The sequence below is a fragment of the Eucyclogobius newberryi genome, unplaced genomic scaffold, assembly GCF_026437365.1.
Source record: "Eucyclogobius newberryi isolate DKJ021-1_F unplaced genomic scaffold, fEucNew1.0.hap1 SCAF_16, whole genome shotgun sequence".
Taxonomy (NCBI): Eukaryota; Metazoa; Chordata; class Actinopteri; order Gobiiformes; family Gobiidae; genus Eucyclogobius; species Eucyclogobius newberryi.
This window is the reverse complement of record NW_027315790.1, coordinates 11,753,947-11,769,417: the sequence shown is the minus strand read 5'-3', so window position 1 is coordinate 11,769,417 and position 15,471 is coordinate 11,753,947. Positions and strand designations below refer to the sequence as shown.

General features: G+C 43.0%; 1 protein-coding gene across 2 annotated transcripts in view; it reads right to left on the bottom strand.

The window, feature by feature from the left end:
- Positions 1–15,471, bottom strand: part of gabbr2 (gamma-aminobutyric acid (GABA) B receptor, 2) — a 120,945-nt gene that overhangs the window by 23,783 nt on the left and 81,691 nt on the right. For both annotated transcript variants that reach the window (XM_072447560.1, XM_072447559.1), the window contains exons 12-13: positions 14,968–15,075; positions 12,336–12,458 (exon numbers count right to left, since the gene is read on the bottom strand). In XM_072447560.1, coding sequence (XP_072303661.1) covers positions 12,336–12,458; positions 14,968–15,075 — 231 coding nt within the window. The remainder of the gene's footprint in view (positions 1–12,335; positions 12,459–14,967; positions 15,076–15,471) is intronic.

The window sequence follows — 15,471 nt, the reverse complement described above, 5'->3', positions numbered from 1 at the left end:
CGCTTATCATGACTAATGAAAGCCAAGGCACAATGTGCTACAGTTGCAAACAGGACGCTGCAGCTCCACAGTGTTATTTGTTTCATTGTGCCTCAGATAACATCACAGAAATGAGCACAGGCGCCTCGTGTCACACATGGAAACAGCTCTCACTGAGAATCAGAGCTTCAGAGGTAGATGTTCAAAGTGCAGAGGCAAGCACAATACAAATGTCTATGCAGTCAAGCAGCGAAGGGCAGTAACTCAGTGATGCGGCACCCAGTCCCTCAGGTTAATTACTCAACAGACAGCTGTCAGTGAGGAGGAAGAAACAAAAGCATCACTGTAAACAGACTCAAGCCATGTATGAACATCAGAACGTGCAGCGCAATAACCAAACACTGCAGCAAAGACTGAGGGACATGTCTCCTCTTCCCTTACTATGGAGCCAGACTATTCAGGAACACCCACCCGACACGTCTCAACATCTAGGCCTCACGCAGAGAGCGCTTGCCTCTGCCCTGCTAATAACGTGCCATACATCACCACAGAGAGGTGATCAGATCATTTAACAAGCATTTTGCATTTGACAAGTAATTTATCACAAATGACATGCCATTTAACACAGTCATTTCTGCTTTCTGTCAAACAGACGTTTTTTTAAAGATTCAACCATATGGTCAAAAACATCATTGTGTGAGATTGCATTCAGATCTATTTAGTGACATTATTTCAAAAAATGTTTTATGAAAGAGCAGCCAAATTTTTAACATAACAAGGACTGAGTTCAAGGACTTTTCCAATTCAGTTCTGTTTGACAAGACATGCTAAAATGCAAGAAACTAAACTCCAGAACTTAATTTATAAATATTACAAATTTTGATTAAATGCGTAACACCAGGAGCTAAGTGACTATAGTTCACGTATAGTTCAGTGTATATGTTTCCATCCTCCCCCCTCATGATACTGTATTGATCTAAGACATTCATAGGTCTGAGGTTGTTTACTCTACTGAACGCGCGGGAAGTTGCGTGGGGGGGGAATAGAGAGGGGGGAATAGAGAGGGGGGAATAGAGAGGGGGAATAGAGAGGGGGGAATAGAGAGGGGGAATAGAGAGAGGGAATAGAGAGGGGGGATAGAGAGGGGGAATAGAGAGGGGGGAATAGAGAGGGGGAAAAGAGAGGGGGAAAAGAGAGGTTGAATAGAGAGGGGGAATAGAGAAGGGGAATAGAGAGGGGGGAATAGAGAGGGGGAATAGAGAGGGGGAATAGAGAAGGGGAATAGAGAGGTTGAATAGAGAGGGGGGAATAGAGAAGGGGAATAGAGAGGGGGAATAGAGAGGGGGAATAGAGAGGGGGGATAGAGAGGGGGAATAGAGAGGGGGGAATAGAGAGGGGGGAATAGAGAGGGGGAATAGAGAGGGGGAATAGAGAAGGGGAATAGAGAGGTTGAATAGAGAGGGGGAATAGAGAAGGGGAATAGAGAGGGGGGAATAGAGAGGGGGAATAGAGAGAGGGAATAGAGAAGGGGAATAGAGAGGTTGAATAGAGAGGGGGGAATAGAGAAGGGGAATAGAGAGGGGGAATAGAGAGGGGGAATAGAGAGGGGGTAAAGAGAGGGGGAATAGAGAGGTTGAATAGAGAGGGGGAATAGAGAAGGGGAATAGAGAGGGGGGAATAGAGAGGGGGAATAGAGAGGGGGAATAGAGAAGGGGAATAGAGAGGTTGAATAGAGAGGGGGGAATAGAGAAGGGGAATAGAGAGGGGGAATAGAGAGGGGGAATAGAGAGGGGGGATAGAGAGGGGGAATAGAGAGGGGGGAATAGAGAGGGGGAATAGAGAGAGGGAATAGAGAGGGGGGATAGAGAGGGGGAATAGAGAGGGGGGAATAGAGAGGGGGAAAAGAGAGGGGTAAAAGAGAGGGGGAATAGAGAGGGGGAAAAGAGAGGTTGAATAGAGGGGGGGAATAGAGAAGGGGAATAGAGAGGGGGGAATAGAGAGGGGGAAAAGAGAGGGGGAATAGAGAGGGGGAATAGAGAGGGGGAAAAGAGAGGGGGAATAGAGAGGGGGAAAAGAGAGGTTGAATAGAGAGGGGGAACAGAGAAGGGGAATAGAGAAGGGGAATAGAGAGGGGGAATAGAGAGGGGGAATAGAGAGGTTGAATAGAGAGGTGGGAATAGAGGGGGGAATAGAGAGGGGGAATAGAAAGGGGATAGAGAGGGGGGATAGAGAGGTTGAATAGAGAGGGGGGAATAGAGGGAGAATAGAGTGGGGGAATAGAAAGGGGATAGAGAGGTTGAATAGAGAGGGGGGAATATAGAGGGGGAATAGAGAGGGGGGAATAGAGAGGGGGAATAGAGAGAGGGAATAGAGAGGGGGGATAGAGAGGGGGAATAGAGAGGGGGAATAGAGAGGGGGAATAGAGAAGGGGAATAGAGAGGTTGAATAGAGAGGGGGAATAGAGAGGGGGAATAGAGAGGGGGAATAGAGAAGGGGAATAGAGAGGGGGAATAGAGAAGGGGAATGGAGAGGTTGAATAGAGAGGGGGGAATAGAGAGGGGGAATAGAGGGGGGAATAGAGGGGGGAATAGAGAGGGGGAATAGAAAGGGGATAGAGAGGGGGGATAGAGAGGTTGAATAGAGAGGGGGGAATATAGAGGGGGAATAGAGAGGGGGGAATAGAGAGGTTGAATAGAGAGGGAGAATAGAGAGGGGGAATAGAGAGAAGGAATAGAGAGGGGGAAAAGAGAGGGGGAATAGAGAGGGGGGAATAGAGAGGGGGAATAGAGAGGGGGAAAAGAGAGGGGGAATAGAGGGGGGAATAGAGAGGGGGAATAGAAAGGGGATAGAGAGGGGGGATAGAGAGGTTGAATAGAGAGGGGGGAATATAGAGGGGGAATAGAGAGGGGGGAATAGAGAGAGGGAATAGAGAGAGGGAATAGAGAGGGGGAAAAGAGAGGGGGAATAGAGAGGGGGAATAGAGAGGGGGGAATAGAGAGGGGGAATAGAGAGGGGGAATAGAGAGGGGGAAAAGAGAGGGGGAATAGAGAGGGGGAAAAGAGAGGGGGAATAGAGAGGGGGAAAAGAGAGGTTGAATAGAGAGGGGGAACAGAGAAGGGGAATAGAGAAGGGGAATAGAGAGGGGGAATAGAGAGGGAGAATAGAGAGGGGGGAATTGAGAGGTTGAATAGAGAGGGGGGAATAGAGAGGGGGGAATAGAGAGGGGGAATAGAGAGGGGGAATAGAGAGGGGGGATAGAGAAGGGGAATAGAGAGGGGGAATAGAGAGGGGGAATAGAGAAGGGAAATAGAGAGGTTGAATAGAGAGGGGGAATAGAGAGGGGGAATAGAGAGGGGGAATAGAGAAGGGGAATGGAGAGGTTGAATAGAGAGGGGGGAATAGAGAGGGGGAATAGAGGGGGGAATAGAGGGGGGAATAGAGAGGGGGAATAGAAAGGGGATAGAGAGGGGGGATAGAGAGGTTGAATAGAGAGGGGGGAATATAGAGGGGGAATAGAGAGGGGGGAATAGAGAGGTTGAATAGAGAGGGGGAAAAGAGAGGGGGAATAGAGAGGGGGGAATAGAGAGGGGGAAAAGAGAGGGGGAATAGAGGGGGGAATAGAGAGGGGGAATAGAAAGGGGATAGAGAGGGGGGATAGAGAGGTTGAATAGAGAGGGGGGAATATAGAGGGGGAATAGAGAGGGGGGAATAGAGAGGGGGAATAGAGAGAGGGAATAGAGAGGGGGAAAAGAGAGGGGGAATAGAGAGGGGGAATAGAGAGGGGGGAATAGAGAGGGGGAATAGAGAGGGGGAATAGAGAGGGGGAAAAGAGAGGGGGAATAGAGAGGGGGAAAAGAGAGGGGGAATAGAGAGGGGGAAAAGAGAGGTTGAATAGAGAGGGGGAACAGAGAAGGGGAATAGAGAAGGGGAATAGAGAGGGGGAATAGAGAGGGAGAATAGAGAGGGGGGAATTGAGAGGTTGAATAGAGAGGGGGGAATAGAGAGGGGGGAATAGAGAGGGGGAATAGAGAGGGGGAATAGAGAGGGGGGATAGAGAAGGGGAATAGAGAGGTTGAATAGAGAGGGGGGAATAGAGAAGGGGAATAGAGAGGTTGAATAGAGAGGGGGGAATAGAGAAGGGGAATAGAGAGGGGGAATAGAGAAGGGGAATAGAGAGGTTGAATAGAGAGGGGGGAATAGAGAAGGGGAATAGAGAGGGGGAATAGAGAGGGGGAATAGAGAAGGGGAATAGAGAGGTTGAATAGAGAGGGGGGAATAGAGAAGGGGAATAGAGAGGTTGAATAGAGAGGGGGGAATAGAGAAGGGGAATAGAGAGGGGGAATAGAGAGGGGGAATAGAGAGGGGGGAATAGAGAAGGGGAATAGAGAGGGGGAATAGAGAGGGGGAATAGAGAAGGGGAATAGAGAGGGGGGAATAGGCCCAAGGACTTCACAGAGGACCATACTGTATATACATGTGAGATATTTATTAGAACATTAGGAGACAATCAGGATCAGTTACTGAGTGCACATGCTGGACTATTTCCGCACATGCCCCACTTTCCTGCAACTGTTTCCTTTTGAATATCTGAGTTTTAACTTTTTTTTTTTTAAGGCTGCAGCAGCATTTACTCACTGAACAAAGAACATTTAAACGGGTCAGAACCAGTTCCCAAAATATTCAGTTTCATAGGCTCCTTTTCATTTCTGGACTGAACACATCATCGCAAAGAGGAGATAAAGGGAAATAAAGGGTGGCTCTACATTGTGTCAATCGGTCAAAACGTTGGCCTTGTCCAGGGTGCATTATACTCAACATTGTGGCGATAATTCCGTCTAGAGAGCAAAAACATAACATTAACTAAAAATAAAGCATCTGCAACAGCAAAGGGCTATTTCAATGTGCCAAACGTGGGATAAAGTGCATGAACCCTGAACCGGATTTGTAAGGAGTGAGGTGGGCGCAGTGCCAGCTTGTTGCAGAGGCATTGGGTTTAATTATTTGACCTTCTCTGCGACTGGCTCAAAGGCTCCCTGCCGATGGGAACTGCAAATCAATGCCACCCTGGGCACTCTGATGATGAGTAGCCTGATGATGAGTAGCAATGACACACCCTTTTCTCACCACCACCTGCTCTAACTCTGCTCACATATCTACAACTTTAGCTCAACTCATGTCTCAATTTCCTTTTTGCTTCATTTTCCCTCCAAATTATAAACAGGACTTAACTGGGGCTAAACTTGGAACTAAACCAGGACTGAAACAGGACCAAACCAGAACATCACAACTAAACACGGGCCAAACCAGGACAAAGCGTTTGTATCATTTTTGGTGATACAAACTTTTTTTACCTGACGCTTTCAACTACCATACTCCCTTGCAATCTTCACAGTGTTACATGATGGTGCTGTGATGTGTCTTGTCAGCTGATTTAGATTAGGTGGCGGACCCTCCAACAGTAAACTTACAAAGTGCATGTTTAAGATAGTGCTTTTGTGCTCATTTTTCTGATGAAGGCTGCACTGGGATGTTGAACTCTAATGTCCCATCACAGGTTAATCTTCGTGGGATATTCTCCTTGACACAAAGAAGTATGCACACTACATTATGACTGATTTTGACATGACAAGTAATGTGTAAAAAACATATCCTTCCAAATGTAAGGATAAAACTGTAGGAATGGGCAAATAATCCAGATCACAATTTCTTTTGGGTCTAACATTGGGTCTAGCAGCTTTGCCATAAGATATCTAAAGATCTATTTCTTCAGAGAGTTCACACGTCACTGTGATTGGTTCAATATTTGTGTCACTCATGGGATGGTAAAGCGAGACGTAGGAGGAGTGGGTGGGGAAAGTGACTGCTGTGTGTGGGCGTATGGTTTGAGCATAGAGTTACATGAATCAGAAAAGCACTAAAATTGGCACTGGATCGTCATAGGGTCAGATTACCGTTTCATTTCATGGTATCGTATTGCCCACCCACACCTTATAACAAGAGATGACTTTACAAAGAATATTCATTGTTGAAAAACAGACAGATGAATAAAGTTGCTCACAGAATGCTTGCAAGGTTAATAATGGTCAAAAGCAGTGTAATTGTCGGAGCCATTTTGGTCTGAATGCAACTTGTCATCACCTCATTGCTGCTGGCAACGTGTCGTGGCCGTCATTATCACCTCACCATCATCAGCACTTTTAGCTTCTACTATCATCACAATGTGGACTCACCGACTAATCCTGTGCGCGCCTGTGGCCAGATGAGATGGAGCTGCCTCTCGCTCTAACTGTGAAAAATCTGGGTAAACACATGAGAGGGAGAGGGCGATAGAGAGAGAGAGACGGCGCCTTAATGGAGGGCTCAGGGCTGTGGTCGAGCTGGAGAGGACTATGATGGATGTGTCTGGGCTCTGATGAGGGTGTCTGCTGGATGATGGGGAGGCCGACAAGGGGAGAGGAGCTGCATTAGAGAAGCAAAACAGCATCATGGCGGACATTAACTGGACGCACATGAGCTGTTCCTCCTCATATCTCAGTTGTGAAGAAACTGGATTGCACACGGGCCCGGACTTGAGTCGGGGTCTTCATGTTCAGGGGTAAATGCTCTGTGTCTAATTGTGTAGAAATCAAATCAAATCAAATTGACAGAGAATAGCCAAGATTTGTACTCAAGTAAGAGTAACATTACTTTAAATGTATATTACTCAATTAAAGAACAAAAAAAGTAGATTAGGAAATTAAAAGTATTTGGAAAACTACTATTAAAAAGTAATTGCAAACGTAACGAAGTTGATGCAACTGGAAAGACATAACCTTAAATAATGCACAAAAATACACTCACACACTCAGCTTTGATCATACCACACATTCATTAGGGTATAATAAGCTTGTCAATGTTAATTTAATTCCAGTGTTGCATTCTTTTTTCACCAGTCGATCTTGTATTGCTGATGTGAGAGAGTGACCACTGCACAAAGCCTTCTCCAGCTCGTCCCAAACACTCTCACTGGGGTTCATATCTGTAGATTAGTTTCTGCTTCTCTTTACATGTTTTCTCTGCTTGTATACCAATGATCTGACCCTTCTCAAACACACCGACATCTTTTCCATAACCACGGGATTTGTCTTTCCATATGGATGTTTCAGAAATGAGAAGCCGCTCACTGCATCAGTTGGGTTTAAATACCACGTCACAGCTGAAAGATCATCACCCATGCAGCAGTTACTCAGTAGGAGGAGAGAACCCACTGTATTTGCTCAGTTGAATCCAGGTGGCACCGTTTTTTGTCCAGTTAGTGTATTTACTGCAAAAAATGATTAATTCACATCTGAAGGAGTGGTACAAGAAATTTTCAAATAATATAATATTTTCAACATAAAGCTTTATAGATTTATTCACAATGGTAAAATCAAACCAATGTTTACTCAAGTAAGACTACTGTTACCATTTTTTTTTACTCAAGCATTTGAGTGAAAGTGCCAATACTCCGAGAAATACAATTTCTTTAAAAAGTTCTCAAGTACATGTAGCTGAGTACTATCCATCTTTGCAGATCGACCTGCTTGCATGGCTCATTCTATTTGGGTTCATAAGTTTAAACTATTTGAATCCCTAGAGTGATCTTTATCATGCTCCTTTTCTCTCTAGTGTGACTTAGCACTTTGTTGTAGCCAGCATGATTACAAGTGTCAGCAGTAACATAATCCTAAGCATGAATTTTCACTAAATATGAGCGTAATGTATTGTTCTCCTGTCCATTCTAGTCTATTCCACAATTATAGAGACCACTTTCGCTACTTTAAAATTTTAAGGATTGTAATTGGTCAATTGCATAGCCCTCATGCTCAATCAGCGGTCGCCTAGCAACTGCAGTCAAGGCGAGAATGGAAAAAAGACCAGAGAGAGAGGAGTGCAGCATAGTGGTGCAGGTGATGGTGAGGTTCAGCGTCTTGTGATTTTGTGGTTATTCTGAAGGAGAATAAAGAGGTAAAGAGGGAAGTAAATAATGCCAACCAATTTTATTTTGGAGGGATTCACTTCAGCAAACTTGTGCAATTTAACAGCTTGAGGCTCAACAAATGCTGCACCTCTTGCTTGGGCTTTATCAGACTCGACAGCATTCTCTCTCACAAGACAAATACCAGGAGCGTAAATATTCTCCACCAAAAATGATGAAACCCTGTGTAAACCAACACCACTTTTTCTGTGGCTTAGTTATAATCAAGAAAAAAGGAATCCACTCTGAATTGTAGTGTTATTTGACTTGTTTGATTTTGTTTACAACCATTTTGTTCTTCGTCCCGACTGCAGAGGCTGAGCAGGTTTATATCTCCTTTACACCAGGGCCTGCTCTCTAAGGTCACATGATGCAGTTCATACAAGCATTTTAAACAGATGTAACAGTGGCTCTCATCCTCTGGGATACAAGGACTGAATGACTGAAGGCTGTGGAGCTGTCCCTTTGTTCTGCTCCTCACCTCCTCTTTCCCACAGAGGAGGTCGATGGTAAGAGGCCTAGGTGGGTGGTGGTTATCCCATAATGACCTGGTTTACTTTGAAACAGCAATGATCTGGGGCAGTGCTTTACTCCTTGCTCACAAAAAGGTCTTCAAAGCCTCATCTTAACCTTATGCTAGCACTGCTCAATAGGATATGCTGCAAATTACATTGTAATTCATTCAACACAATAAATACTTTATCATTCTCAGTTCACGTCCTTTCACATCTTTGTCTCTGTCATGGGGGATATCCTTACCCACGAGTACACTTCTCTAAGGCAATTTAGCGTTTGATTTGTTTAACCAAACATGACCTCAAAGAGGCATAGTTTGTTTATGTCTCTGTTTTTCCAATAAAAAGCAGATCATGTTTTGATGTAATTTAATATTATACATTATGAGTTTAGCAGAGCAGCATGCCGTTACAGAGAGTGCAGAAGATCTATCTGCTCTGTCAATGGTTTCAAAGACAAGACAAGATTTCCACTTGAATATTTTAGTTCAATAGCTAAGGCACCACAAAGTTCTACTATGCTTGTTTTACAGAGAGATGGTAGTTTGAAAAGGACTAAAGATGAGCCGTAACAGGGAATAGGACAGACTAAGTCCATCCCAAGTATGTTTTTAGATTTTCTCTGCACAGACAGAGACTGAACAAGAGGAGTGGATACATGACACAGGTAGAGGGCAAGCCAAAAACAGTTCGAAAAAAATAACAGACCTGTTGCTTTAAACGTTCAGTAAAACTGGAGGTGAGAAAAGCTCTGGCCTGAGGGAGCTAGAAGAGTGTTAGTGGGTCTAAGAATGGACACCAGTAACTGCTGCGCAGACTATCGGCTTCATATACTATACAATACTATACAGTATACATTACTTCTTGCACTTTAATTCTATTACAAAAAGACCAGCAAACATATGAACATAAAACTACATTAAGATGACATAATTATGTCTTTGCCCTCTTGGTCTGCTAATACAGCATGTTCCATTTGAAATCATCCATCTGTTGCTTTCTTAGTCCCTTTGCATTATTAACTGTATTCCAATCACGCAAGCACACAACATTCAATGTTGAGCAAGGCAGAGAAAAGGGCCTCATGATGAAATTAATATGAAAGTCTTCACCTGCCAGTAGATTCAGGGTAACGTCTGTGGTATCCTATTCCCAAACCACTAGCTGAGAGTCTTCTGTGCCTGTGCGTTTCAGTATTGGGAGTGTGATTGCAGATTTACTATGATCCCACAACATGTGTTATGGCTATTCTTCCCTGCGTGTGTCACCACACTCAACTGGGTGCCCTAACCGGCTATTTTTGTCTCATGGATCAACAGTGCCGCTCTCAGTGTTATGAATGTCAGAAACCATGGCCGTTGCCATGGTGATGCCACACTGCAATATTCTTTTGCAGCCTGCCTGTCAATATGTAGCAGCTTCCAAGCCGAGGAATACGACATAGACGGGAGGGGAATGAGAGGAGAGAAGACTTGAGTAGAGGGGGTCTGCGGCACAATCCAGCAGAATGCTAATCATCCCTTCACCACAGTGTGTCCTTCATTATGCAAGAGACAATGCACAGAAGCACAGAGATTAATGTGCATCTAAGTGAGTACACACAAAACATACGTTTGCAGCTCTACACTGCCAACACGACAAGAACACTCAAGGTCATGTGGTATAGAAAGGGAGCCACGCTCTGTGGGCCCAACATCTGCACACTCACAAATCCCCCTCAACCTGTTTTTTAAACATGTGCTCTCATTAACTTAGCAACATGTGTCTCTGATTGCAAACCGCACAATGTCCTTCTAATACAACCATGCCAATAACAAATGCTTCATTATTAATGAGCCACTAACTGGATCCATTAGCAATGTTCAGCACAGCATCAGCATTCTCTGGGTGTTCCTGGTGCAGCAGCTCAGGGCCAGTGTCATGGGAAGAAACACTTTTCTGAGCTATAAAGAGTTAGGAATCACCAATGTGTAAAGAGGTCATTAAATGCTCAATTAAATACAAATCATTTAAGTGAATGAAAAGATCTCATCTGGAATGACACAAAGGTCACAACACATTGCTTGTCTGAATCTCCTTCTTCACGTTCAGACAGCTGCAGCATATTTTAATCATGTTCTATGCAGCCCGCTGTGAGGATCGACATGCTCACATAATAACAAAGAAAAGGATGCCCCAGTTTTAATAACTGAGTTAAGTGTTTTTCCCTCATTGTTTGAGCCACTTTAAAATGAAAACTAAGTACCGTATGTTATTGATTGATTTATGTTGTTCAACATAGTGGCACATGACCATACTGGATGTTATTTTATTCCATAGCTAAATTGAATTGTACAAGATCAAAATTGCAAAGAGAATGAGGTAGAGTGGACTGCTCTATGATTAAATAGAAGTCTACACAGTGACTGTTCAATGACACACTGTCAGACAGCGTACCCCCAGGTACAGCAGGTACACACAGCGCAGGAACACTAGGTCAGCCACATTTGAATGAAACGAAACGCTGGTACAAAAGAGTTGGGCTTTGAGACACAATGACGTGCGTCGTGATTTTAGAGGTAACAGGAAGCCAGATAATTAAACTGACTTGTCACACATTTGACAAGGTCTTAGTTCCAGTACAATAAAGGACCTGATTAGCCCAAACACACTGCTAATAAGCTATGTCAAACACTGCTGTGCAGGAGTTACTGTTTATTTGGTGCTTAGAAGTCATGCCTCTCCAGCAGACGAGCCTTGGGTGCACTGCTGCAGGTACAAGCGGGCTTTCCTATGCCTGAGGCAATCTTGAATACTACTTTTCATAAGGAAAATGCGGCTTTGTCTCAACTTTAAGGGGACATGGGAATGAGCAGACAGTTGTAACCAAAGCGTCACATTTCATCTTCATACAACGTAGCTTCATCAGATACCCCAGAGGACTCTTATCATCAAGGCTGACCAGCCCCTGCTGCGCTTTGCTCTATTTATCAAGTCACATGCAGTGATTTTATTTAATTACCGGAATGAACAAGTCAAAACAGAGCGTAAGAATAACTCCCTCACCATCCATTACCCATTCCGAGTAAAAACATTGGAAATTCATGTTTGTAACTGCAGTAATCCAGTGATACACTGTGTAATGTACAGGGATCATTCAGTTAATGTTGGAACGTAACGAGGGGAGGTCCGCTGGCTTGATATGAAAAGGAATAAATAATATAATGCAGTTTGGTAACTACTACTATGTAAGTCTTCAAAGCCAGATGAACTGATTTGAATTTGAGTTTATTTTACTTCCTAACAAATCAACGTCAAACATTCATTCATTTGTATTTTACGATGCCACATTCCTTGTTTGCCCAAAGTTGATCTATATACTTACAAAGTTATCTAGGTATATTTTAAATCATTGGGCTGCTCATCACGGGTTGCCACAGCAAACCAGTCGCATGGTGCGCCCCAAGTGAGGATCAAACCGGCTACTTTCTGCACTGAAGGCAAATGCCCCTGGTTATTTGGGTAACAATACTTTAAAATATTTTAACATCAGACCTTCTTTTAACCGACTATAAACTGGTTTAAAGAAAGTCTATTTTAACCAAGTCAACCAACAAAATGCAGTTATTTCTCATCTTCACCCAAACCTTTCCACCAAAGACATGAAACACAATTACTCTGTATTTCCTGCCGATGTTCTCATATCTGAACTGGCATATGTCTAGCCTTGGGATGAGCACAGGAGGTAGTGATGGCGCACATCCTGACCCAAAAATAGCAACCAGCTCCCATGATGCCTCTCTATAAATGAGAAGAGTGTGAATTCAAACCAGCCCTGAAAAAACATCAGACAACTGCTCACTGACCTCTAAACTGTACTCTTCCACAGTCCTTTTAAGTGGGTCCACAATCTGCCAGCAAATCAGGATGCACAAGTCAATTAGCAGCATCCCACCAACGATAATCAGGAGTTTCTGGTCCTTAATGATCTGTAATAAAAAAGAGGACACATACATTAAATACGGGCAATTATTATGTTAAAAATATTGCCTTTATAACAGACAATAATCGGAGCATACACTGATCAGGCATAGGACACAAATTAGCTGAGGCCTGAGCTCATATCACAGGCACAAAGTAAATATTTTGTAGGAAAACATATGATGAATAGTTGATAAGAAATCCTGAGCAATCTTTTTGTTTTAGTCTTGGCTGCTTCGGTTTTCATCAGGTGTCGAATGGTGATATTCATGGTTTCAGGCATATTTACAACATTTGTAAAAGTCTTAACATGCTGCCAGTGATCATCCATCTATAACCTAGTCTCTGCTGTGATTTTTGATTTTGATTTATTTGAGCGAGACTCGGCTAATTCTCATAAAGAATGAATGGAACGAGAAGCGAAGATCCGCACATTTACAGTAACCAGAGCTATCGTGAAAAACGCCTATCATGAAAATGAATATTCACCAATATTACGTCACTGGTCAACAATTAAGGCAAAATGACAGTACGTTTGCATGTGAATACTATGTAAGGGGTACATTTATTAACGTACCATAGATCAATAATAAAACATATTTTTTACAGGATTTTGACCAGGGACAAAAACTCAAATATAAAAAAGTAAAATCAACAGTTTATTTAAATAAAATGGCTATAAAAGGTGCTCTCCCTAATAGTTTGAATGAATACTACTTCCAGCTGTCAAAACATGACAGCTGGAACGAGGTGTCTGTAACTAGGTTACCATGGCAATTATTCCTCTAGTTTTATTCATATCCATTTGTATTCTCCATTGAAAATAAATATTATCTTAATTTGAATAGCTTAATTTAGGAATGGAGGACTATTGCCTTCACTTGAAACCCATGATATCAGTGTAAAAAAATGCATTCTGACAACCACCAAATATGCAGCGCTGTTCACTGGAGAAACTTTGAACTCTGAGAGATGAAAGCCATGACCTGTTCGTGACGGTTATTTATAACAGTGTTTGACTGTATGAAATGGCACATCAAAGTAAAGGTCATAAAACAGGTGGAGGTGCAAGAAGGGTCTCACACTGCACTGGTCACTAGAGAGGAGAGTGTTTTGATCCAATACCTTTTGATTGTGAATTCATCATATGACAAGATATGCCAGCTCAGAAGCGATATCTCCTTTTTATCATTATAATATACTGTATTATACATGTGAAGCTGTGAATAATGGAGAAAGCCTGCTTTCAGAAATATCTGCAACACAGATTGTAACAACTGCAAAAGTGTGACACAGTTATTCAACATGTGTGATTCTGACATCAACAACTTTGTCATAATGATATTAAGTGTTACAGTAATAAACAAGACAATGTCAAAATGCAGGTTCCTGGATGACACAGGAATTGAGTCGCTCTGCTTTAGCTGTCTGCCAATTTTGACCGAAAAATCTATTTCCCCCCAAAAAACAAGGAGCAAGACGCTGTGAGAAATGGCTGGAACAAGGAACAGAATACTTCGAGATATAAGCAATCTAAGGTGATTGTAACCTTTGTGAAACGCTAACCCTTCCAACTCAAGCTAAAGCTAATCCTAACAAGGCAATGACATATCTGAATGTATGAGAAAATGATTTAAATATACCAGCATATCATTGCGCATAAGCCTGTTGCAAATAAAGTTGATATATATAGGGCCACCATGGATCCGTGGCTGACAAAATGCATCTCCCGGGACATGGCTCAAGATAAAGGATTTTAGAGATGGCATAGTTTATGTATAGTGTATATGTATTTAGTACGCTTTTCCAATAGAAGGACATTTGATTGACAGCTTATGAACCCTTTAAACTGTGCTGCCTCTAGCCCTGAGCTCTTTAGGGAGTGAAAGAGTGAGAGCCACTACTCACCAAGTGGAACCCGTATTGAACAGCCCCCTGATTTACAGTCTGCGGTCAGATTTAAGATGCGATGAGGGTATAGGGACTTTGTAAGCAATTTCTCTCTGGCCCTCTATACTGTGAAAGATCTTACCAAGCAGTAGCATCGACAACAAAGTTAGTGTTGTCCTTTGGTGTGAATTATTATTTTTCTAATGATGTCACGTGTGTTTCCCATCCTCCGTAAATCATTCATGCCTTTGCCTGCTATTACTTCAGCTTTGCTCCATGACACCTATTCCCTCCCACTTCAGCCTGCGTCAATAAAACGTCTATAGACCATGGTTCAACACTGACTGTTTGATCCGTCCGATCCCTCCCTGCCTTTGTGCTCTGTGTCTCCGGCAGGCCACCCACACATCCTCAAATATTTTCGAGAATAAGAGAGAAGCAAGATCTATAAATACCAAAGAAAAAAGGCATTGCACACTCTGTGAACTTGGCAGCACTTAATAGAACTAGGACAGTGAAAGACGCTGTTTTGAATGCCTAAAAACTATAGGCACAGCTTTTAGGATTGGAAATGCAACTTTGATATTAAATATGAAAAAGAAAGTGTTTTGTCATGTCAGTACCCACCTTCTTCTTCATCTTCACATTTTTGAAGATGGCGTGCACCCTCCAGGTCTTTGCAAACATGGCGCCAAAAGCAGTCGTGTATCCGACGATGAGGATCCAAGTCCGAACCTACCGTGGCAACACAAACAGCAAATTACAGCGAGTGGAGATAAAAGGCGTACATTAGCTTTTGATCTGACAGGTATCTGAATGTTTTTATTAGAGGTCCATTCAAAATAGCAACGAGGAGCTTTCTAAAAATACGAGCTGTCAGATTTCTTTTTTGTCTTCGAGCACTGTGCAGCTCTTGGAGAACATCCTGGACCATGGAGGCTGTCACGCTCAGGAGAACATTTCATCAGAACGACAAACTAAATAAAGACCTTTAACTGCTCACCGCTGATGACGCATATTTGCAAGGATTTGAATGTTGCATAGAAAAATCTAAATTAGCAACTTCATGCTTGATGTGGTCTATGCCTTTTCCGCTGTGCAAATACTCCTCAGTTGTACACTTGGCCCTTT